This window comes from Opisthocomus hoazin, chromosome 4, assembly GCF_030867145.1.
Source record: "Opisthocomus hoazin isolate bOpiHoa1 chromosome 4, bOpiHoa1.hap1, whole genome shotgun sequence".
NCBI classification, from domain to species: Eukaryota; Metazoa; Chordata; class Aves; order Opisthocomiformes; family Opisthocomidae; genus Opisthocomus; species Opisthocomus hoazin.
Window position 1 is genome coordinate 35,322,658 of NC_134417.1, and position 24,917 is coordinate 35,347,574.

Here is a 24,917-nt window from a genome sequence, read left to right on the forward strand (position 1 = left end):
ATTGTCCAGACACAGAAAAAATTTAGAATGACATATTTCATCATAATGTCATCTCAGATTTAACTTCTGATGAACTTCATTTGAAAAAACCAATACTGAGATATTAATCTCTTGTGTTAATTAGTTGAAATGACACAATTTTGGGGTCTTAACAAGACAGACTTTCTAAATTAATCTCAAATATCAAAAGTAATTTAGATTAGTAGCATATTGTAGAATATATAGAAATCTGCAGCAGTAACTAAAGGAAATAGTACATTGGCCAATTTTTTTGGCATTATTTATGCTAAAGCATAGCCAAATGAACTTACCTTACTTATTACTTAAATATTCTTCCATTAAGTGACCATATAAAACCTCCTGGTGCATTTCAGCCACTTCAGATATGCACTAATTGTCTAAGCAAGTGCTTCTCAAGTAGCTAACAAGGGTGTCATAGCTATTTAAAATGAAATAAAACCTGTAGGTTGAATCAATGTTATTGTGGATGTGTTTCATCAAAGTGATACCAGGTTAGAGAGAGGTCATCTACCATTCCCTTCCAAAAGAAATCTGGAGTGCCTGTTTTATTGTCTGATAGCAAAAACATGCTATTTCCCCCCCAGTAGTCAGGTGAATTATGTTCTAAAACAGCATGTGTTTCTCTCTTGAGGACATTTTTAAAATCTGATGTGTTTAATATTTCTTGGTCATATTGACTAACCAGCATACTCTTGACCAAAGTTTGAAACTCTGTATTTGCCTTCCATTTGGTTTCTTTCTAAGAATGTCCAAAAAAGAAACCCCAGAAGAAACAGATGATTTGTCTCAAGAGATTCTGTTAGTACATGAAGCTATTTGTCTGGTTTCACCCTGCCAGCACACAGGTGGGTAATTAGATGTTCAGCCCTCCTGTGCGGGGTTGTTGGCTATTAACAACTGTTTGGAGAGGCGTCCATTGAAAGGCTCCAAACTGCTAGGGCGATTGTCAGCTGCCTGTCAGACGTCAGTTCCTGTCATGTATCTCTATAGTAGGGTTTTCATTTTTGTTTTTAATGAGGAAGTGCCTTGTTGCTCGGTGTTTGTGCAGACGCAGAATTTGGCCTGTGGCAGGAGCTGTTGGAGCTCCTCTGGGCACCGCAGTGCAAAGGCTTCCTGAGGTCTGTGTCCCCGACTCTCACAGCAGTGTAACGCAGCCAGCAGCGGCCCATGAACCTGTACAGGAGAGTCTCCCACTCTGGTAATCTTTCAGGAAAGAGTGAACTTTTTCCAAAAACCTGGTTGAAAACAACCATGAAACTGATTGGGTTTTTATCTGGAGGTTGAAATGACTCTGTCCTTCCAGTGGACCCTTGTAGGCTTCTCTACAGTTTGCCTCAAGTTGTGGTTGTTAAGAAGAAAATTCATAAGTCTTTCCTGAGTAGAGCAGAGCTGTTGGAGATGAGAGAAGGGACTGAGATCCATACCGGAAAAATCTTTCAAAAGTGCATCATTTCCTGAGCTTCTCGTTTGCAAGAAATACTGTAGAGTAGTAATCTCTGTTTGCCCTGATTCTGGAAACAGTCCCTCTGCAAACCCTGGGTCTGTACATGAGTGTCTGCACAAAGGCTGCTTATTTTGAGCCAGGAATATTTATTGCTGCCTGCTTCAAAGTCTCAGATAAGGCATTTAAATTACTTTTCTTTTTTTCCCCAGAGATGCCTCTGTTGGAACTTAGTCAATCAAGTCAAGGTTACAGTACATTCCAGATAGTGTTAAACTTGATCTTCTGAAATGATAAATCAGAAGAAACTTGAGAGTAATGAACCTTTGTCTGCTCTTTCTCAGTGCTGTTATTTTACACAGTCCTCACAAAATCAGTTCTCATTTAGCTCTCTATTAAATAAAAAAGGGGGATCAAGTGTTCTGGGGTGAAAAGTTCTACTGCAAAACTTTCTTCCTCATTAGACATTTTCAGATCATTTTGAGCTGAATGGTCTTCTGGATACCTCTCCTACAAGGAAAGGCTGAGAGAGTTGGGGTTCTTCAGCTTGGAGAAGAGAAGGCTCCAAGGAGATTTTTTTTTTGGTGGCATTTTTTGATATATAAGGGGTCTTATAAGAAAGATGGAGAGAGAATTTTTACTAAGGCCTATAGTGACAGGACAAGGGGCAATAGTTCTAAACTGAAAGAGGGTAGATTAGGTTGGGCATAAGGAAGAATTTTACAGTGTGATGAGACACTGGAACAAGGTGCCCAGAGAAGCTGTGGGTGCCCCATCCCTGAACATGTTGAAGCTCAGGTTGGACAGGGCTGCAGGCAACCTGGTCTAGTGAAAGATGTCCCTGCCCATGGCAAGGGGTTGGAGTCAATGATCTTTAAGGGTCCCTTCCAGCCCAAACCATTTTGTGATTGTGACACATGTAGGTAAGAGTTTCCTATTGAAGTATTTAGTAAGCGGTTAAAAAGTCTTCTCCTGTTCTGTCCTGTTCTGCATTTCATGTTTAAGAGTTTCTGGATTGAGGGTGGGGGAGAGGGGTGGAAGCACAAAGGCATACTGTACCTGCTTAAAATTAAAAAAAATTTAAACAAAATAAAAAAGGAAAAAAGGAACAACCCCCCCTGCTTTGCACTAATGTCATCTCAGCTATGTTCCATGTCAGGAGGTCTGTGGTCTGTACATTCACTGCCACCTCCACAGGGAAGCTGGCAGGGAAGAGAGGAGCACTGGGGAGAAGTCTGCTGCTGGCTGTAGGGGACAGATGAGGCCCTCAAAGGTGCTGATGCTGACCAAGGGGAAAGAGAGGCACAGCCCAGCCAGCAGCTGCAGAAGGGCTGCGTGCAACACCTGCAGCTACAAATACAAGTCTTTGGTGTTAGAAAGCTGAACCACTTCAGATTGCTAAAAAGTGGTGAAAAAAAATGAACTGCATGGCTCAGTTTTTAACACGTGGGGAGGGTGTACACATGCATAGTCCTCTCTCGTGAGACCCCACCTGGAGTCCTGCATCCAGCTCTGGAGCCCCCAGCATAAGAAGGACAGGGATGTGTTAGAGTGGGTCCAAAGGAGGGCCACAAAGATGATCCGAGGGCTGGAGCACCTCTCCTACGAGAACAGGCTGAGGGAGTTGGGGCTGTTCAGCCTGGAGAAGAGAAGGCTGTGGGGTGACCTTAGAGCAGCTGCCAGTGCCTGAAGGGGCCTACAGGAAGGATGGAGAGGGACTTTTCACAAGGGTGTGTAGTGACAGGACAAGGGGGGAATGGCTCTAAACTAAAAGAGGGCAGATTTAGATCCCATGTTAGGAAGAAATTCTTCCCCATGAGGATGGTGAAACACTGGCCCAGGTTGCCCAGAGAAGCTGTGGCTGCCCCCTCCCTGGCAGTGTTCAAGGCCAGGCTGGATGGAGCTCTGAGCAACCTGGTCTGGTGGAAGATGTCCCTGCCCATGGCAGCGGGGTTGGAACCAAATGATCTTTAAGGTCCCTTCCAACCCAAACCATTCTATGATTCTGTGATATATTTTAGAATGACGAAAATCTGTCATTAGATATAAGAAGATTGTTTTACTATTCAAGGTCAAACTTTTTTCCCCTAGAGTAGGTGGAGATATGGACAAATGAACAGACAGATACATTCACAGACACCCACACATTGTTCTTTCTATATAATGAAGATGACTGTTCAGGTAAATAATTCTCAGTCCATATATGCTCCTATGAACATTTGAGCCAAATTTCATAAGCATATAGTAAAGCTGAGAAAATTAATACACCTGTATGTATTGCATTTTATCCTTCATAATTTATAATTTAAATTGAGGAGGTGAGTGTGTAGTATTTGAGGACCCAAAATCAACACTAGGAAATAGACACACCTAATTTTCAGAGGATACTAGGAGTCGGCTGTCAGAAATTTGACAGCCATCTTACCCCCTGCTCAGTTCCCAGGACACAAGCTATTTCTTTTATAACTGGGCAAAAATGCACCTTCAAATTCTTTTTTGTACCATGTGTGGGCCTTAGAGATTTGTTGAAAGACAATGTATTTTCTATTAGCAGAAAAGTTCTCCCAGTCTGCAAACTGACATGGCTTTGTTGCTGGTAATGTTTTGAGGCAAGCAACAAGGTTTTCATACTGGAATCGTAGATGGCTTGAAAGCGATTCTCTCCTAGTACTAGCCCAAAGGCATCTCACTTCATGGAGCAGAAACAGGTGTGAAATCATGTGAATCCTTTCCAAGAAGGAGATGTAGGTAGAGAAGATTAGGAAGGCACAAAATGTGGTATTCAAGAGTAATGCGTCTAATTCTGTAAACGATTCTCGATTATGTATTATTTAATGAGGCATCAATTTGTAGTTGTGCTGAATTTTATTAGTGGTTTAAATAGCTTGAAATTAATTGTTTAGATTTTAGACTTTTCAAGGATTTGGCCATGTGTTTTCTTTATGTCTTGTCCTTATGTTTCTTTTTTGAGACTTTTGTGATGGAAGAATCTAATTTGTCCCATTAATACAGGCTGCAAATAGATTTGACCTAGCAGGTTTCTGTTTATAGGAGGGTACAGCTCCTTTTCCAGAAGGTGGGTTCTGACTTGCTGTTGTGTGAAATGGAATGAACATTTTTATATGCAGAAAATGCAGTATGTATGAGTCAAAGGGCCTCAATTGGCAGTAAGATTTGTTCCAGACTTTCTGAATTTGACAGGGTGAGCTGTGTATGGTTTTTAAAGCAACCTGTTGTTCTGTTGACCCTTATTTTATGTTTTTCTGTCAGGGTTTTTCCTCTTTGCATTATATCACTCTGTGTTTCGTAGAGTGTTACTTGTTCTAGAGTGGTCCCCTGTCTCATGGATTCAAATTCTATTTTATTCCCAAAGAGTAAATAAAAGGATTTCACAGAATACAATAGAATAGACCAGTTGGTTGGGACCTACAACGATCATCATGTCCAACTGCCTGACCACTTCAGGGCAGACCAAAAGTTAAAGCATATTAAGGATGTATTCAAGAGCCTGTCTCTTCACACTGAGCTTGCATCGAAATGTTGAAATTCTTGAACTGAGTAGAAATAGTCTGGGGGCATGAGCAGATCACAGGGTGCCTGTGAGCAATAGGTATGATGTAGGCAAATACGTTCTTGTGTGTCTATCAGTAGTATTAGAGACTGAGGCAAAAAAAAGTTGAATGGCTCCACTTTTTCTTCATCCCTAATAGTCAGGTGACCATCAGTCCAGTATTTTCCTTGGACCTCCTCTTGCTATTAACGTACTGAAAAAAAGCCTTTCTTGTTGCATGACTCAACACTGGCCAGTTTCAGCTCTAGTTGAGCTTTGGACCTTTGTGTCTTCTCCCTCCAGATGGAAACCATGGATCTGTAATCTGCCTGTGAAGCCTGACCTTGCTTCCAAAGATCATACAATTTCTTTTTTTGCCCTAAGTTCCAAGAGAAGCTCCCTGTTCGGCCAAGCTGGTCTTTGTCCCTCCTTGCTTGATTTCCGACACGATGGGATGGGGCATTGACTGTCCAAGGGCAGGCTGGACCGGGCTCTGAGCAACCTGATCTAGTTGAAGGTGTCCCTGCTCACTGCAGGGAGGGTAGGCTAGACAACCTCTAAAGGCACCTTCCAACCCAAAGCATTTTATGATTCTATGGGACTGCCTGCTCCTGTGCTTTTAGAAGGTGACTCTTCAAAACTGACCAGCACTTGTGGACCACTGAGCCCTCAAAAGCTGATTCCCATGGCTAAGTAGCTCCCTTGGTAGCTGAAAGTTTGCTGTCTTGAAATCCAGGGTAGCAACTCTGCTGACCTTTTTTCTTATTACACAAGAATCTTAAGTTCAACCAGGTCATGCTAAGGCTGAGTATGCTATGAGCATGTTGATAATTTTGAATACTCATTTGGGGCATAGAAGAGGTCCTCCACATAGGTCTAAGGAAGGCAAAAGGTAAATGCCACATGGGGATTTTGTTCTTTTGTTGTCTGCTACACAATACAATTTCTCCTACCTTTTGGTGGCAGTTTAAATATACCCATATAATTTTTGTGGGATGCTCCCTCAGAATTGTGACTGTGATGACAAATGGGGTGCTGGAAAGAGGCATTCAGCTTTCAGAGCTTGAAAGCCTTGTGAGAAAAGATGCCAGGCTGACTGCATTTGTTTATGGTAAGAAATCACTGTCAAATATTTAGGACTCAGGTTGGCCTACTTTGAATGATTTGAGTGTGCTTGTGAATATTCCTCTGTATTCTGAGGACCAAATCTGTCACTAATGACACTGATGATGTGGGTGCAGTTCCCACTGAAATGCAACAAAACTGAAGCTAGATCCATTACAAAAGGCTGTTGCAAATAAACTTCACACCCCTATCCAAGTGTGATTCATAAAGGAGGAAAACAGAGTCCAGGGTAGTGCAAGATTCAGCTCACGCACTATGTGCTCCAAGAAAAGAAGGAATTTTTATGTGGACTGTATCTCCAACTGGCTACTTAGCCATACAAGAAGATGGGGAGAGGGTGGAAAAAAAAGGAGAAACAATTATATGTTTGAATGGCCATCTTGAAGTTTCTTTAATTATATTTGTCTTCCTGACCTTAGCAACACGTTTGCTAAGTCTCTCTACACCCTTTGAATTTTGCGGGTGTAGAGAGAAGCAGTTAGTCATTGCTAGCACAAGAGCTGGGGCATATCACTTCTTCAAAAGTTATCAAGCAGAAACTATTTCCCTTTCTACTGAAAATAGATATGGTTTCGTATTCTAGGTCAATGAATATCTTTATAACAACAGCAAATTATTCCTTCCTGTAACAGAGATCAAGTAGGGGCGCTGAAAATTGTCTCAAAAGTTCATTGTTCACTGCTTCAAGCCTCTCGCTTTCCTACTAAGAGGTATGTGAACGTAACAGGTAGGAATGAAAGGCAGAAAAGAGGATTTGTGAGGTTCCACCACTCAATGCAAAGAACTCTGTCCATCAGTTTGTTTGCACTGAAGAAGTGGTGCACCAAGACCAGGCTTTTATGAAGCTCCTGATCCGAACATGAAGCCCCCAAATATGAAGCCAGTTCTACTAAAAGGATGGTGGTATGTAAGAGTATTTGTAGACTCATGATTTTCTGCATCATATACACATAAAAAAAAAAGGGCATCAGATGGATGTAGATTGAGGAGTACAAGAAACTGTCAGAAGGTGTTGACCAGCAGCCTGTTGATCGTTCTTCTTACTTGTCTAGTAGAGAAGATTTCCAAGTCAGATTTTGGAGGAGGAGAGCTACAGAGATTTCCCAGTGTGTCTGGGAACACTTCTGAGAACAGATAAACAGATTTTAATCTTAGAAGAAGTCATAAAGGTACCTAGAACAACCAGCCAAGATTCAGATGGACAGTAGTTGATGAAAGGAAAAATTAATCAATTAATCTCTTCCCACTAAACAGGATGTGGTGTGCTCCAGCGCAGGATGGACTGTGAAGTACTGTGTGAAGGGGAAGACAGATTAGCCGCACTAGGGAAGAGAAAGCAAGATGCATAGAGAAAGCAATGTGATCAGAGCAACCCAGACAAGAAAAAAAATACATCAAGTATTCTTGTACAGCATATGTTAGTAAACGTTCATATGCATTAGGCTTGGTAACCATACTTTTTTTCTTGTGTAGCAACAGAGCCTCAGCACTTTCAAACAAAACAAAACCTAGCACTGTATACTCGCACAAAAATTCTGTGTGTTCTTACATAGTATAACGTGCCTTCCAGTAATACTTCGTAATTCAGTGCTATGAAGAAGAAATTGTTTCTTGCCACAAGTTAGGTGAACGATATCCTGTCTTTTAAATTAACTCCCACGCTTCTCTAACACCAAGGAAAAGAAGAGAATGTAGTCTAAGTAGAAGAGATCCTCCGGACTCTTCTCCTGTAGAAATGCACAACAAAGAACGAGCAGTGACACTAAATGTAGTATGAACTGGTGGATGATGAGAAGGTTTGTGCTGTAATTTTCATCACTTAGGAATTATAGAATATTAGTGCCCTTAGTAAAGGCCCCTTTAGATTGACAATTTAACTGCAACATTGCATAATAATTATATAGGCAATATGAAATCTTCAGCGGCTTGTCTACTTTTTGATCTTATCTGCAATCTATTATACTCTGTAGTCTCGTAAATGGATATAAAGAAAATGGTCCTGTTTTTTTTTTTAAAGCATCACTAAAAATGCTAATTAAACCTAGAATTATGGGCCTGCTGAGGATAGGGCATCAAAGGCATAAGCTCAAGGAGAAAATGTCATGCTGTGCTGGCGTAAGGCTTGCTTGAATTTAGAGAAGGACCAGCGAGTTCTTGATTATCATAGTTTCACACACATTTGTGGGGTATTTTGCATTGATTTATGGTAGACTGAAGAAAATGTTGTGAAACTTTGTTTGCGAGTGGGAAGATTCAACAAAATGAGTTTTTCTTTAGGGTAGTATTCAGAGTAGAAGAAGAATTAATATTTATGGCATTTGTCATTCTTCAAGATATGTCTTTGAAAAAAAAATTAAACCACCCAACACGCCCTTTTATAGTAGCTTTTGTATTCCCAGATATCTTATTTCCTTGGTAAAGTTGTTCTTCACTTCATTTGCGTGCGTGTTAGCAGTGTCTGCGCTGCTGGCAGTTTTAACTGCTGGCAGTCTGCAGAGAGAAATACACTTTCGCATTTTTTTGCACCTCTGCTGTTTTCTTGTCATGTGGGCTGGACTGCAGAAGAGAGAGTTGTTTTATTTGCTCACACTGCAACAGGCGATGGGCAAACAAGGGACGCACCTACTGTGCTCAGTAAAACATGGCATCGCTATTACATGGGACGTGTCCTCTCAGGAGGGTTTCGCTAGGCCTGCAGAAAAAGTTCGTGTGCGAATGTGTGAAACTCTGGGATCATTTGCTCTGTGTGCATAATTTGTACATTAGATATACAGTAGCAACCACTTAAATGTATAACCTCGGGGTATAGTAAATCTTTTCATTTTAGTGGCACTTACTCCACTGGGATTTCTTTCTATACCCTTGTCATAAATTGGTTTGAAGCAGATGTGTTCATTAATTGGGTCTAATAATGGTTGTAATTTATTTGCTCTCTACTGCCTGGGTTTTTATTCGCTATAGAGTTGTCATTTTATGAAGTGCTCCTCTTGAAGTGTAGGCTTGCTGGGCCTCTGTCTTGCAAATAACTGATAAGCTGAAGCGTGTCCATTTCAGTGCAGGAGCGCTACTAACGCTGGATAGAAAGGATCAGCAGGGTTGGGTCCAACATTTTTTAATATTATTTTGAAGTACAATACATTTGCTGGTTTTTCCATATGAGTTTAAGCAGTCATTGATATGATACGTAAGAGCCTTTAGACTTCCGAGTTTTCACTGGAGCTGTGGATACTTTTGTCTTCAACAGCAACAAAAAGACTTATTGGCTTAAATAACGTTCCGTGAGTAGCATTCATGTAGTAGCAACTTGGTTCTATGTATATCTGGGTGAAAATACAATTGATCATATTTTAAGGTTATAAGAAAATAACTTCTTAAATACATCCTTTTAGAAAAATTGGCTGTATTTATCACACTCAGAATCTCAGCCTAAAAGCTTTTATTATTTTCAAGTCAAGCTCTTACACAACTAATGATCAGTAGAAATATTTCTGGAACTTTGTTTTTACTTTATTGCCAATCACAATATTTGATTTTAAGTATAAATAATCTAAGCTTAGTTTCATCCATGTTTCTTTCCTCCTCCTCTCTGCTGCAGTCTTTGGTGCTCGTGTTGATTTCCACCCATTCCCTGAGTCTTTTATCTATATACCATTTTTTGCACACAGATGTTTATGTACTAAAACAGATTGTGGTTTTTGCTTTTTCCCTGAGTAACGCTGTGACATCTGTATTTAGTTTTTTGCTGCTGTTGTTTTCAAGCGTGTGCTGCCATCTATGGAGTAAGCATTGAAATAAAGCTGATACAAGATGTTTTATCGAAAGATTATGGAAAACAAGATCTAGCTAGTGGAGGAGGTATCATAGAGCAGTTGGCCAGGTCTTCAGAAATCTTGTTACTCTGTAGTCCCAGATGTCACAACAAGTGCAGGTGAAAGTATACCAGTCAGAGAATCAGCGACTTCTAGGAGTTAAGTTATTCAGTAGAGTTATTTATACTGGACAAACTACCAGGGAAGCCTGAAAATTAAAATAAGGTTGCTTTGTCCTCTAATCCTCTAACTCAATCCTCTTCCTTCCCCATTACCTTTCACGTGTCCTAGTCCTTCAGCAGTTTCCAAGATCTGTTTATTGTATCTATCTTCACTTGTTTTTAAAGGTTAATTTTAATTCTTTATTCCCCAGCATCTTGTTAACTGGCATCACGCCTCTCCTCTGTGTCCAGTTTCAACCTGCCAGGTTCCAGGTTTCCCTCCTTCAGATAACTTCAGAATGCAGTACTGAAGATCAGTCCCCATTCTCTCTGCCTTTCATAACATTTTGTTGCTTAATATCTGTTTTAGAGTATACATTTATTGCAATATATTTATTCAAGTTGATCTGGAAAGCACGTGAAGAAGTAATTTTCTCTACATTTTTATGAAGTGCCGGGGGGTATCTGTGCATGCATAGAAGCTATCAACTTTTATCTTGATACTGTTCATATGCTTTTCAGCTTGCAAATTTTCGACTAATGAGTTTAGCATCTTAGGACCGTGAATAGGGTTAGGTATATGAGTTCCTGGCAATCAGACTTTTATTCATTGGAGTTAGGAGATGTGACGGAGAATAACTGTCTTGAGGTCTTTCCTCAGCAAAACCAGCATGGGAGTGGGTGTATATTTCACCACTGTTGCTTAAATGCTTTCTTATAACACAAGACATTAGAATTGAAAAGAAAAGTTTAACCTATATGGATGAAGCATTCTTAAAAATATCTTCTGACATTTTCTTCGTACTGCTGAACTTAGAAATTGATCTTATTTCCCAGCTTCAGAGACAAAATGAAGAAAAAAAAATCAATGCTGAAGATTGATCAATGTTTTTCTAAAGAGACTTAATAAGATAAAAATCAATGCAGCTGTATTATTTGCCATTATTTTATCACTGGTATCATTCAAACATGGTAATATTTGATTCTTCAGTTAAATGTGAAGATATTTCAGTTACCTCCCACAGAAGCAAAAAAACTTAAGAAGGAATTCATTTAGTCAAACTTTGGTTTTCTTTTTAAACCTAATTTTGGAACTTTGAGTTCTGCAGAAACTGAAAACAGTTTCATATTTTAAGTGCCACTATATAATTGTTCCTTTAATCACAGAGACTTAAATAGAACAAATTATTACTTGTATTTGAAAATTACAAGCTCTGATCCTCCCTTCCTCCTGCAAATAGCAGTTCCATCTTGCTTGGTTGAAAGATCTGTACTTGCAAATTTGAAGATAAGCTTGGGCACCTAATTTGACCCATGGCAGACACACAGTGCTTTTGCTTTAAAGCCTCACTGTACAAATGCATTGGCTGATTAATCTTTTTGGTAAAAATGAGTGGGTTATTTGGGGTTTTTTGTTTGGTTGTTTTTTCCCAATGATCATCTCCCTTTTCTGTCCCTACTGTGCCAAAGAATACTAAGATCCCTTATTGATTTATTTAAAGAAAAGTCTTAAAAACTGTCTTGTGTGATATAAGTGAACCAATCCCTAAGCCATGAGTTTGGCTTAACAGTTGAGTGTTTTTTTAAAAAATAATTTGCATTTTAATATTTCAATTCCTGTTTGCTTGCCGCTTTGGGTTTAGCCCTTTGGGCTTCTACTTTGAAATTTCTCTTAACAACTGAGGGCTAGAAATTGTCCTTTTAGGGAAGAAAGTCAAAATTCTCACATAATCACCGAGATGTGTGAACTGGGATTTTAGGGAAGTATCAGACATTGAAAGACTCCTGATAAAATCCTGGATATTGGCAAGTCTCTGGTAATGCCATGTTTTATTTTAAAGATTTATTTCATGAGCACAGAAAGACAGCTTTCTGCATAAATGTCTATTGAATTGAATTCCTATCTGTAAGCTGGGCCAGAAGGTTGTAAAGTAGGATGTGGAAACCCAGTAGTAGTTAGGCAGAGTATGTGAGAATGCTGGACTTAACTGGCCCAACAAAGAACCTGATTACATTTACCTCTCTTTTATCAATTAGTAAAGGAATATGAAAACATAGTGAGTTTGCTCCTTTCCCCAGTTAGCTCTGAGCAGCAATATGTACGTTCATGGGGAACAGACAGTCCCACCCCTCGTTCTCTCCATCATCGGTTTCATTATAGGCAATATCTGCAGTCGCCTAATGACAGAGCTTGTGCTTGTACTTGTACCTCTGTTCTCCCTCTCCTCATCCCGCTGTACTGCGAGAGAGAAGTAGCATGGCGTATTGCATAGCTAAAAGGTTATCAATCCTGAATTTGTTACACCTCTGAATCTGGCAGGCAAGCGTTCCCAACCACTATTGAAGTACATGGCTCATCGCCACATGAAGCTGGACACCCTGAGAAGACAGATGATATTGGATTGGTTTTCTTGTTGCTCTGCAAACAATCAAACAGGCTTAAGCTATGCAATCTGATACTCCCTAATTGACAGCTTTTCCAAGGTTCATTTGTTAACTGAGAGCATGACATGTATTGAAGTTGTTTCTTCATAATGCATTTGGCATTAACAGGAGAAGCAGTCGAATGCCTCAGACTTCAACATCTCAGCAATAAGATACTTTGCCTCCAGTTTTGACTTTCTAACTAGTAACTTTATATTTGCAAGGGCATTTGGAATGAGCATATGACAGGACAGGACAGAAGACATAATAAAAAGGTTAAATACATTCAGCTAAAGAAAATTTGTGAGAAAGTACTTTTGCTGCTTGGGACATTTATGTGAGTTTTATGGTTCAACTGTTCTTTTTTCTTTTGGTAGAAGACCTTGGTTTCTTGCTTAACAAAGTACTCACTGAATACTCATTGGGTTTCAGAGAGTTCTTTTATTCTGGTAGATTCATAAATAGGCCTGTCCGATTTTATTTGTCGTGATGAAGAATTTGTGTGTAAAAGACATACTCAAGGGTTTAACTTGCCTGTGCATCCTCAAGAGCATTAAACCCCGAAGAAACCTCCATTTCAAAGAATCCTAACCTTCTCCTAGATGAAGCCCATGTTTGTTTGAAAGAATAAGTTAGTAGAAGAGACCAGAGGATGATTTCTCCCCTGATCTTGTCACTGTTTTGCATTTCCTGTTTTCTTGTGGCTAGTTTTTGTAAACGCTTTCTTAGTTACTCAGAGCACAGGTTGTGCCAGAATTCTAACATTCAGCTTTTTGGTTTTTTAAATTTTATTCTGTAAAAGATTTGCAGTATCTACTCTTCCTTGCAACTGTTCATATGTTCATACCTGGCAAGAAGTTCACACAGGGTCTGTAAGTACCAATTAAGAGCTTGGTCACAAATCCGTCATCGTCAATAGCTGCTGCTTCTCCTGCATTCCATGAACTGATAGTTACAAGATAAATTAATCTTAGATATGCAAAAATTGTGTTTTAATTTCACTTTGCTGTTCTTACTTAGTGTAAGCATGGTACTCTAAATATTTAGTTTAATTTCTCTAGCACCTAGTGAAGTTTCTGCAGGTATTCTTCCTTCTGGGAAGAGTACGTGTCTGGAGAAGTACATGGAATTTTACAGATGGCATCAAAATAGTGAAGGAGTTTGAGCGGTGCTTTGACTAGGATTGTTTAGGAAGTGAAACATAGCGGTTTAGGTGATGAATAAAAATGAAGGAATGGGTCAGGACACCTTCATTTCACAGGAATAAAGAGCCTATCTTTGACAGAAGTGCCTCTTCAAAAAATGCCAGGGAAGAATGAGCAAAGCCAGATTCTGCTTAGAAAAGCGCAGAAACAAACTCTTTGAAAGCCCTGTGGTGTGGAACCTAAGCACGCATCTCTCCTCCCTCTAAATGTCAATGACCTGAATTCCTACAGCCAAATATTCCTCAGCCTTTGGGGGACGTTCTGGACCTGTCTCCATCTAAGTACTTTCTTTTTTATTTGCAAGGTCTGTTGGCAAATGCCATTTGGGTCCCTGGCGATCACTGACTCCAGCGGCCCATCTCTCTTGCAGGGCAAGCACAAGCTGCGTGTGGACACGGGACTGGAAGGTGACTGGTGTGGCCTCATCCCCATCGGGAACTCCTGCGAGAGCGTGACCACGACGGGGCTCAGGTGGAACCTCAGTAAGTCAGATGCCTCCGGGACAGCGGGTTTGACGTTATCCTAACCGCACATTTACACCAGCCTCACCAGTGCTGAAGGGCAGAATGTGGCATTGAATCCCTGCCAGGCCACTTTTTCCTAGAAATGAAGTTTAAAAAAAAGAAAGAGAAATACATTTAAACCTGAGATATCGCAGGCAGAAACGTGTTTTCCATTTGGGAGTCGTTGTGCTGTTTAAATAGAGCATTTGTTGAGGTCATGATACATTACCATCTTGATACATTGCCCTCCAGGGAGGGGAAGCTGCGAGTGCCTAAACTTCTGGTTATAAGCCATAAAGTTACAACAGACAAATAATAATGTGATACAGATTATTAAAGCTTCCTCACTGCCCCTCAAATGCTTCACGTATATTGTCTGTTTGTCAGCTCTGAATGAACAGATCTTTTTCTTATTTTGAAGTGGCAAAAGGTGCATTTGATCTAGAACAGGGACATTTATCTGTAGAGAAAGGAGGTTTCTTGACCCCCCAAAAGGGAAAGAATCTTCATCCTTCTGCCCCCTCTTCCCACAATGAGTCATTCAGGTTGTATTTACGCAGGAAAATAGCAGGATATTTTAGATAAAGATTCATTAAAACCTAAGGGAAGCGAAGCAGTAATTGAGGGGCTCTGGTCTTACAGTCTGATTTGTATGGCCAGACTTGAGAGCCATCCCGTGTAGAAAGGGCACGTGGTCCTCACAGTTTGCAGTGCAGCGCCTTCGTTGGCTAATAATTAATCTGAGGCTGACCCACTGTGCCAGCCAGCAGCACATACAGAATCACCGAATGGTAGGGTAAAAATCCTAAAGGAAAAATTCCTAAGGGATTACCCCTAAAGGGTAAAAGTCCAGGGAGTGTCTCGTTCCACTGAAGATATGAGCATGTGCAGTTAAGGAGGTGGTAGGCATTAGGAGCTCATTAATGAGAAAAGATGTGCACATGGCATTAATTTCAGGACATGAGAGACTTCCCAGGTGAAGAGCTGTCGGGCTAGTGATGTTTTCATCCTTTTAAACTGGATTGTAAGAGCTGAATGTATTGTGTAAGGGATGTTCTTTTAATTTGAAAGAGTCAAATATTTCCATTTGTATTGGTAAGTACAGTTGACAAGTAAAGTACTGAATCTTCATCTGCTTATCTCCCGTTGTGCAATAAATTCTGTGGCCTGTTGCACTGAGGGACTACTCGTTTCTCCATTAATGTTCTACCTGTCAGAGGGAGGTGAAGGAAGCTCAAACCAGCCTCGTGTTAGTGAAGGGAGCATCTCTAAAGCGTATGTCGCTTTGCAAAAGGCTACTGTGTGGACCAACATGTGGTAGATGCTGTAGGGTTGCAGTCCTTTCTAGTGGTTTTGATTATCCATTTAAAAAAGAGTTAGTTTTCAGATGCATCAGGATATTTTTGAGTTTAATGACATAAATTTCATCAGATTTACAAGGTACTCACTAGAAAGATGGTAAGTGTAAATATGATCTGTCTGCTCCCACAAATGACATGGCTTTGTTATTACTAAATTATGATTGCCTGATCTACTGAAGCTAAGGAGAAAGGGGAAACTAGTCTAGCTGTGCCGGTGCAATGGTAGCAAATAGGAAGTTTGTGTCTAGGATTGGGTTGAGATATCAGTTTCTTTGATGTTCACCATTCTAGTTGTGCTGTAGTAAACTTCTTCAGGTTATTTAGAGGGATAGCTAGATATGGACCTACGGGGATTGTTGTTGCGCTTAATTCAGTCTTTTTTTTTTTTTTTTTTTCTTCTTTTTCTGGGAGGCAAAATGTACTGAAGTGGTTGTTTACTAGTTGTTTCATGTTAGCAAGACGCCACCACCTCTGCTTCTCCCAGTCCTTGTTGCTGTCTGTTTCCAAGAGGAAATCTCAGACCTTGACAGAGTTTTCCTTAGTGATGTGTACACTGCACCCCGTTGCAGGCTACGCTTTCAGTCTCAGCATTCATCTTGCTCACAGGTTTTAGCCCCTTCAGTAATTGCACTGCATTGTCATCACAGATACATAAAACCAAAAATGATCTGGTCTTCCTTGAAGACATTTAATCTGTCAGAGACACCAAAGTCTTTACAACCTGAAACTGCTCTTGTGCCCGGGTGATTAGAGCTAACCTTTACTCATGCAAATACAAATTTTGAAGCAGGTTACTGTTCAGATACTGATAAAGTGTAGTTGCATCTCCCAAAAGGGAAACCAATATCTTAAATACAGGATGTGGTTAGTGGTGACTTGGTTGGCTTTTTTTCCCTAATAAATAAGCCTCAATTCAGATAACCCAAGTTTGATATTAGCTTTCGTTATGTTCATGACTTCTGTGCTGCCTGTAGTTTTGTGGTTACTTCTAAAAATGTCCGTCCTCCTGTAAATTGTGATGGAGAGGCAGAGGCTCACCTGGGAAAAAAGGGAATGAAAGATACTGAAGTGTGATATGGATGTCAGCATTGCTGCTGATGGCTGGCAGTGGCAGAGTGTTTGCTGTTCATTCGTTAATGGCACTCTGAGCACACACCTTTGCAATCCTCAATGAAATGGTTTGGTTATACATTCATTTTCATGTGTAAACCATGAAAGAAATGGCATTTTTAAGCCTAACATGATATGAAAGGCCTTCTTCTCTGGTTTGTTATGGAATTAATTGAATATGACCTAACAAGTTTGATTTTAAAAAGTAATTTTGAGCCCTCAAAATATGTTTCAAGTGTCTAGTGATAAACTAATTCCAGAATTTCAGTTCTGTCTGAACAGTCAAAAACGATGCATTAGGTGAGAGGGGAGGCCCTCATTTTTGCAAATAATAATTTCCAGCAACTCAAAATTCACGTAACACTGCTGTACAAGAAAGAGCAAGCTTTGCATCAAGGTTTTTAATGTTTAATGCTGACATCCGTCTGAGCATATCTAGATTACTCCGCTGATTAAAATTTGTAAAACCTTTAAGAGATAGTCAAATGTTATCTGTGTCTAATCTGCAGGTCCTGTCATGAGACTTCATAGCCTCTGAACAGAAAAAGTCAAGGATAAATACCCAAGACAGAAGCTATACTGGGGTTGAGAGCAGGCTACCAAAGGTCTTGTTTCAATGGCTGAATTAGATAAACCTGAACTCTGTAAACCATTCTGCCGGCAGGGAAACAATGATGTCATGATTATATTCTTAATATTGTAGAATTCAGTATTTTTTGTGTGTCTGTGTGAAGGTGTAATGTGTGTGCATGCTTTTATGCATGCTTATCTTACCTTAGTTATTTGCCAGCACTTGGCACAAACAGAACTTTCATTTATTTTAGTTCTCATTTTGTGGGTGAAAGAACTTGGAAAAGAAAGTGGGAAATTGATTAGAGAAAATATTTTTATCCATACTTGCTATTGTGCAACACACATTCAGAACACATTATAAACATACTCTTTCCACTCCCAAAGGGATACAGATCTTTTCTCTATTAAAATCTGATTTACAGCACAGGAATCAGATAATGCTTTATCTGATTGGACTCACCTGGTTGCTTGCTGATAACAGCTCCCATGTCTAATAAATAAATAACAAAAAAATCCAATAATGCCAGAATTACCCAGCATTCTTTAGTAGGTCCTCAGTGATGCTTTCGTGGAAGGTGAGTGAGAATGAAAGTAGAGATCAGCTGCACTGTTCATCACAGAAGAGGTTGGTAGGCTTTTCTAGGAAATGGTTCGTTTTCTAGGAAATTACTGTAGAAAATAATGTTGCCAACTAATTTACTGTTCATCCCTATGGCCTTTGGTATGCTGTACATCACACCTGTACTGAAAATGCCGGTGTGTGTATGTGTGTGTGTATATATATATATATAAACTGTGTGTGTATGGGATTGTGCTTTCCAGATAATTGTCATGAAAATTTGCTTCTTCAGGCAGGAAGTTAAATTGCTGTAAAATGCTACCATTCAAAAGAGTGCCACTGTCATTTCACTTCAAAAGGCAATAACAATAACAACAAGAGCAAGACCTTTCTCTAACTGTAGCAACAGAGCATCCACTGACTACGAGCTTCACAGGTGGATAAACAGGATCCAAAATCTTCCTGATGCTGTTTACATTGTTGGTAAAACTGAAATGTTTTTTTCACTGTTTTACTTCATTGGGGTTTTTATTGACGTTCCATTGTGAATGGAACAGAAAGATTACAAAAAGCGGTGGGGTTTTATAAAAGTCTTAGGAGAAATGCAGAGTCAAAAAGACAAACAAAAATGAGTAACTCCTTAAAAAAACGTCAGAGGATGAGGCACTGTTTTGGAAAAAAGCTGTAAATTAGGACAATGGACAAGTATCTGTGTACTAGCGAAGTTGTTTGTATAAGCACTCTGTAACCTGTTTCATAACCAAAATAGTTTATATGGCACATTCTGCTGCCCCAGGTCATTCGGACTGAGGGAAACTAAGTGGCGCTCCCAGGAGTAGCTCTGTTTTCCATGGCAGGGTAAAAAGCTTCACAGCTGGATTCTCCTCTCCTCTGCTTTCCTCTCTTCCCTCTCTTCTCGTATTCTTCGTTGGTAGGAACCTCCCAGTCCATCAACCGGGATCCATCTTCAGAGCTTCAGTGATGTATCTTTTCCCTTACTACAGCTCTAAGACCCTCGATAGGGCGAGGTGACAGAAATGATGCTGCTGCTCCCAAGGCTCCAGGCATTTTTGACCTTTTGCAAGCTGTTTGCCTGCAGGGGTGCTGCTGCCTGCCTTCCAGGGTCGCATCATTTGTTACAAGGCAAGGACCGCTGAAATACTTTTCTGATAAAGCAGATGTTCTGATGGTGGCAGCCTGGCATCCTGCTGGTTTACTGCAAGTCAGCAAAAGCAACAACGAGAGCACTGCTTAGCATTGCATGAAATGATTTTGAACCAAAAAGACCATTTGGCATACATTAAAGGACTGGTGAGCACAGAGCTCAGTTGTGCTGGGGTTCTAAAGCTGTATTTGCTTTTCTTCCTGAACAGCAGCTTGGAAACTCAGTCAAACTTTGTGAAGGGGCTTGAGATAAGGATTTGAGGTCACGCGTTCAGTCCATTTCCACAGATTTCAGTGAATGTTTGGAACTGGAGGGAGCGAAATTTGGTTCCAGCTCTTCTGTAGCAGGGTAGTAGGGTCTTGACGTTCAGTCTGGAAAGGCTGCTTGAACATGATAAACAGATATGCTCTTCCAGATCACACTGTTGGGGCAACACTACTGCTGTAGGACTCCACTTATGGAAAGATTCATGCAAGTACCTTAGTTCTGAACTAGCTCAAACCATTTCCAGCAGTAAGTCTGGCCCAGCTGGATGGCCATCTTTAACAGGATATAGGGGGTGTATATAAAATCCTTCCATACAGCAGTGTTAGGCAGTAATTGCCAGGAAGGAGTAGGATAAAAAAACCTTGGAGAGACTTTTCCAGCACAGCTACGCACAGAGCGGGTGGCTCTCCAGAACCTAAGTGAGACCATCCTGAAGTAAAATGTAGATGCTTACTTATGTCTAGCTGCATTTCCATGGTACATTGCAACTACGGAAACTAATTTCATTATTAATATAGAGGTGAGAGGGTTGCCAAGAGAGCAAAACGCTGCTCTTTCCCTTGCATCCCCTCTGTTACTTCAGCCTCTCCTTCTGCTAATGGAAATGTGACCTGGAGGTGTGAGGAAATAGGTGTTCTGCTTCAGCCCAGCTTTGGTGCAGATAACCCTCCTCTCTGGTGGCAGCAGATTGGTGAGAATACTAAAGTGGCATGAAACTCCAAAGCAACCTGCTGCTACTGAAGGGTATGAGTTGTGAAGACCAAGCACCTTTCTGGGGAAGACAGAGATCTGCAGACAGCCAGAGCACTACCATTTAGATTGGTGGAGGTCGAAAGTGATGCTGTGGATTGCAGGGGTGGCTCTGAATTTTCATCAGTGGGTGCAGGGGCAGAATTTGTCCAAGAAAGAGACCTTTGAGTTTATACTAAAGACATTTAACCCTAAAGGCATTCTCATCAGTCAACCTGCCTGTATGAATACTGGGAAATCATCTCATTTAGACAATTGCAGGGACAAAGCTGAAACATAACGGTGTACTTCAATGAAAGTCAGTGAAAAAATGGCCAGAGTACAAATGCTGATTTGTCATATCCCTTGTAAATACACTTTAATTGTTTTCATATTTAAATGCCCAGAATCAGCCATAATGAATGTAAATGTCACGCTGCCAAGAGATTTCCAAAAACAAGAAAGCTCCCTGAGGCATGCGGTGAGTTATAGCCAGTTCCCAGTGTCTCCGCAGAACCACAAAAGGGCAAGGACCGGTAGGAGGACAAATCAATCACGTCTGGCTAGCGTCTCCTAGAGTTAAAAAATGAGATGTGTTTGTCTGTGGTGACTCAGTTCATGAACAAGTCTGCTATTTTAGATTTTTGGGGGGTTGTTCAAGTAGGTAGGCGTTACCGTTAAGAATTGACTCCTCCTTTCCAATTTGTTTATAGACCTTTTAGTTCCTTTCATTTTTTTAGTTCGTACTGGTGTATGTGATTGATCTCTTCTCCCCAAAAACATGACACTGAGGGAAATTATTTCCTCCGCAGTGATCTATTCCTGTACCTTAATGGCGAACAGCTCTGGCTATTCCCTCTACAGTGTCTCAATTCTTCATTTGCTGCTCCCTTTGTAAACATTCTGAATGTTGTATCTGAGGGGGCCCTGCTCTCTCCCAGTTTTAGCCTCTGGATGTTTGTGGAAAAGAAGAGGTGGAATTTTTCTTGCTGTTCTACAAAGTTCTGGAGAGGACAAAAGTCTGACGCGTGTCAGCACTGGCTTTTGTTGTATGCTTCTAAAAAGTTATGTTTTGGCTGCAAGTTGTTTATGGCATCCTGATGTATAATTAATAAGCCGTTAACAACTGACTGTAGTGAGTGTGCTCTGGAATTATTAATTTTAGACGTACATACCTATTACAGACCCTAAGCAAATCTGTTGGTTTTAGGTGAATTGGAAAATACAAATTTCTGATAGCAGCTGTGGCTTCTTTTGGGTAGCAAATACACATGGGGGAGTCGGGCAACAGCAGGAAGGGGGAGAAAAAAGAGAGATGGAGTGGCAAAACTGGGATGTGAGTAGATAATATTTGGGATTAGAAACGTGTTTTGGAGAGAAAAAAGGGCAGATAACATCAAAATAATGGAAGGTATGAATATAGAGATTGAGAAAATGAGAACAGAGATGTTTTAAGTAGACAGTGAACATCTTCCCTTTTGAAGCACTGAATTGAGACCAAAATTTCTCAGTCCTGTCATTTCTCTGCAGTTAGGAATCTGTCTCATTTTCCACTGCTGTCTAGGCATTATACCCTACTTCTACTGTCAGTAAATTGGTCACCTCAAGTGATGCAGGCCTGTCCACGGGATCTACCTATTGAGCCAACAGCAAAAAAATAGCTTTAGACATTTGATTTGAAGAAGGAAAATGCTTTACTTGCACTCGTATGGCTACTAGTCCAAGACTCTGATATTAGGGAAAACCAGAATCAGAGAAATAAAATTAAGTAGCGTTTTTGGATGTGGTCATACTTCTAGATTCAGGACACCGGTATCATACATGTCCCAGGTGTATTGTCTGGGAATGAATCTGGAGCCATAGTTGAAGGCACAGATAGGTGCGTACAACTTCAGCCTCTCCCACTGCAGAAACTGAGATACCTGGGAGGAATAGGGTGAAGTACTGCTGAAACACAGGATTTTCTTGTGGTTCAGGCAGTTCATTGTCTGGACTTTTTACTCTATGTAAGTACGTCAGCTCCTTGCAAGTTAGACGTTCATTTCGCTTAGCCCTCGAGCTGAGCTCACAGCGCCCTGACATTACTGAGAGCCTTGCTTCTATAAATACTGCAAAATGAAAGTTGTGGTATCATCTTTAAGATACCCACTTTTGACATTGATGTGTCTGTGCCTTTGCTCTAGAACAGATTAATAGGTGCAGTGGCATTATCAGTTCTGTGGTAATGAGCGACGTACGGAAGCCCATGAGGAATTTAAAATGCAGGCATTCAATGCAGTTTAAATCTATGCAGTAAATAAGGCATAAAGCCCTGTGATGAATCAGGGCTCAAAATGTGCCAGTGAAGAGAATGCTGTTTACTGAAAGTCTGGCCTGCTTGGTTAATGTAAATATATAATTAAAGGATTAAAACTAAAGAACCTGAATTAAAATTTCATAGGCAAACTTTAATTCTGGCATCCCATAGCTCTCGAGTCCATGACTTTATAGCCATCGCATTTCTTAAGAGTCATCTTCCATGTGTGTTGTATCCAAATGATAGTGGGTCCATGTACTGTTAACAGATAACTGTATGTAGTGCATTTCTTGTTAGTTAAATTTTGAAGGTTTTCCTTCTATTTCATAAGGAAATATTGATAAAACTAATGAAACCTTTCAGACAAGTCCATATATTTTTAGTGTATTTTAAGTGGGTGTTGATACATGTCCTAAAACAAATAGTGAATCCAAAAAAAATGGGAGTGGAATGGATGTCAAGAGTTCTTAAAATCCATATAGCTTTACTTATAGCATCACTGCTGAAAAACCTAAGGAAGGTTCCTCTTTTATAAGCTTTCAGTGTTGAGGGTTCCTTCATAACAGCTTCTTCAGAGAGTCTGCTCCAATTAGATTTTTTTTTTCTGTATTCTGCGGATACAGTACGTGATAAATATATTCTCATGCTGTTAAACATTAGAACACAGCATTTATAATGTAATTGCCAATAAGAAATCTCAGAATTGTATGTTTAGGGTTCCTAAGCATAGGGCATAACTCTATAATTTACACAGGCACCAGCAATACCACTGTATCACGGCTGATTGGCGTGCCACTTAATGCTGCTGTCTATAAGACAATTTCCTAATCAGCTGCGTGAACACTCATCAGGAGCTTGCTTCTTGATTTAAAGCAGAGGAGTTGGAGAGAAAGATAGGGTTTGTTTTGCTTGTAAAAATAAACCAGGAAAAAAAAACATGTTATAAAGAGAAATATCAGGGATTTTTTTCCATTTTATAAAGCATAGATACAGTAAAAGAAACAAAAAACAACAAGGCAAAACAATTATAGAGAGCTTTGATATGAATCTGGATTATGTGTTTAAAAGCTCGGTGTAGAATTAAAAGCTGTGGCATGAAGGAGTTGGTATTCTTCATGGCCTTTCCTTTGTGTATTTTGAAATCTGATGTTTATAGCTTAAACCTTAACATTCTGGTTTGTAACAGGTGTTATAGTTCCAATCATCATTTAATAACAATGATGTGATTTGATATTGTAGATAGTTTGTTGGGTTTAGTCAGTTGAAGCTGAAGCACAGTCAGTATTCTATTGGTTTCACATGTCAAATTTTAGTTTCCATCCCAATAAATTTAGCCAGCCCTCTCTCCCACTCAAGGAATAGTTAATTACTTCTTGCCTTCTTCCTATCTATTTCATTCTTTTGTTCTGTAATATACAGAATAGCTTTAATTTTTAAAATGTTATCTAGAACACATGTAAGCTTGGTCAAGTGTGTCTGGAATGGAAACAATTCATTATGTGATTTAAGAGGTTTTTACAAGATGAGCTTCAGTTGATCTGCACAATTTATGAATAGCTTTGGTACACACAAAGAAAGAACCTCTTCCAAATTTATCCCCGAGAATCACTGTAAAACCTTAGTAAGCACACTTTGCCATTCCGTGGTCTGTATATCCAATGCATGCTGAAGAATTCATGTTTTATTAAAATGTTAGAGCTTAATACCAAGATTGCAGAATTAATGAGAGAATTGCACATTGAGTTTAATATTAGCATGTTAATCTAGAGGTGCCTCTGTCCATTCCTTCACTGAACTAGGGTAACTTCAGCCCGTGATTCATCAGAAGATTTAGGCATCCATGTATTTTCATACATGTCACTAGTTCTGTGCTATATAAAGTGATTATTCAGTGCATAGAGCTAAACATGTGCAGAAGTACTTACTACAAGTCAAACTGGGCAGCGGGAGGTATAACCTTCAAAAATGCCTGAAATGGCTTTTCTGTATGTAAAATAAAGTGGCAGTGACTTTAATCCCAGTCTCTGGGGTTAGCTGTCAGTGCTGGTTCCTATTCAGATATCTCTTCTCACTCATCAATGTTGTAAAGCTCCCTTTTCTAGCTCTGCACTTTTTTCATGTATTGCTGGTTGGCTGTAGTAATGTACATGGATTCCTCCTGATTTTACTGTTGAATGTCTGGGCAAAGTATGGAGACATGGTAAGACAAACGACACAAATATTTCTCACATCTGGCTTCTTTACCTGTAGTTCAACAGAGAGATTTCCTACCAATACAGCTGTCAGGTCCGTACAGCAAGTAAATTTTTCATATGAGGATTCTGGAAAAATGAGTTATGGATACCTACCAGAATTTTTAAACGATCATAAAGTTTTCATTAAAAGAGCCAAAAGCATTGGAATATGATACATGTCTGCATAGTTGTAAGAGAACAAAACACTCTGGTTAGGCTGAATCAACCACAGTGGATTTGAATTAAATTTTTTACAGTGCTAAAAATTTGCCACACTTTTGTGTCTTTGTCTGCAATATGTAAAGCGAGATTTTTCAATCCATATTAAAACCATGTGTGCAGCCAATGCAAGGCACTCACTAGGCAACGGGGAAAATTTTCCAC

The 24,917-nt window shown here is 39.9% G+C and overlaps 1 protein-coding gene across 3 annotated transcripts in view; it reads left to right on the forward strand.

Annotated features, from left to right (window-relative positions):
- The window catches only part of TPK1 (thiamin pyrophosphokinase 1), a 437,279-nt gene that overhangs the window by 240,482 nt on the left and 171,880 nt on the right, over window positions 1-24,917 (forward strand). For all 3 annotated transcript variants that reach the window (XM_075418557.1, XM_075418558.1, XM_075418559.1), the window contains one exon: window positions 14,107-14,218. In XM_075418557.1, coding sequence (XP_075274672.1) covers window positions 14,107-14,218 — 112 coding nt within the window. The remainder of the gene's footprint in view (window positions 1-14,106; window positions 14,219-24,917) is intronic.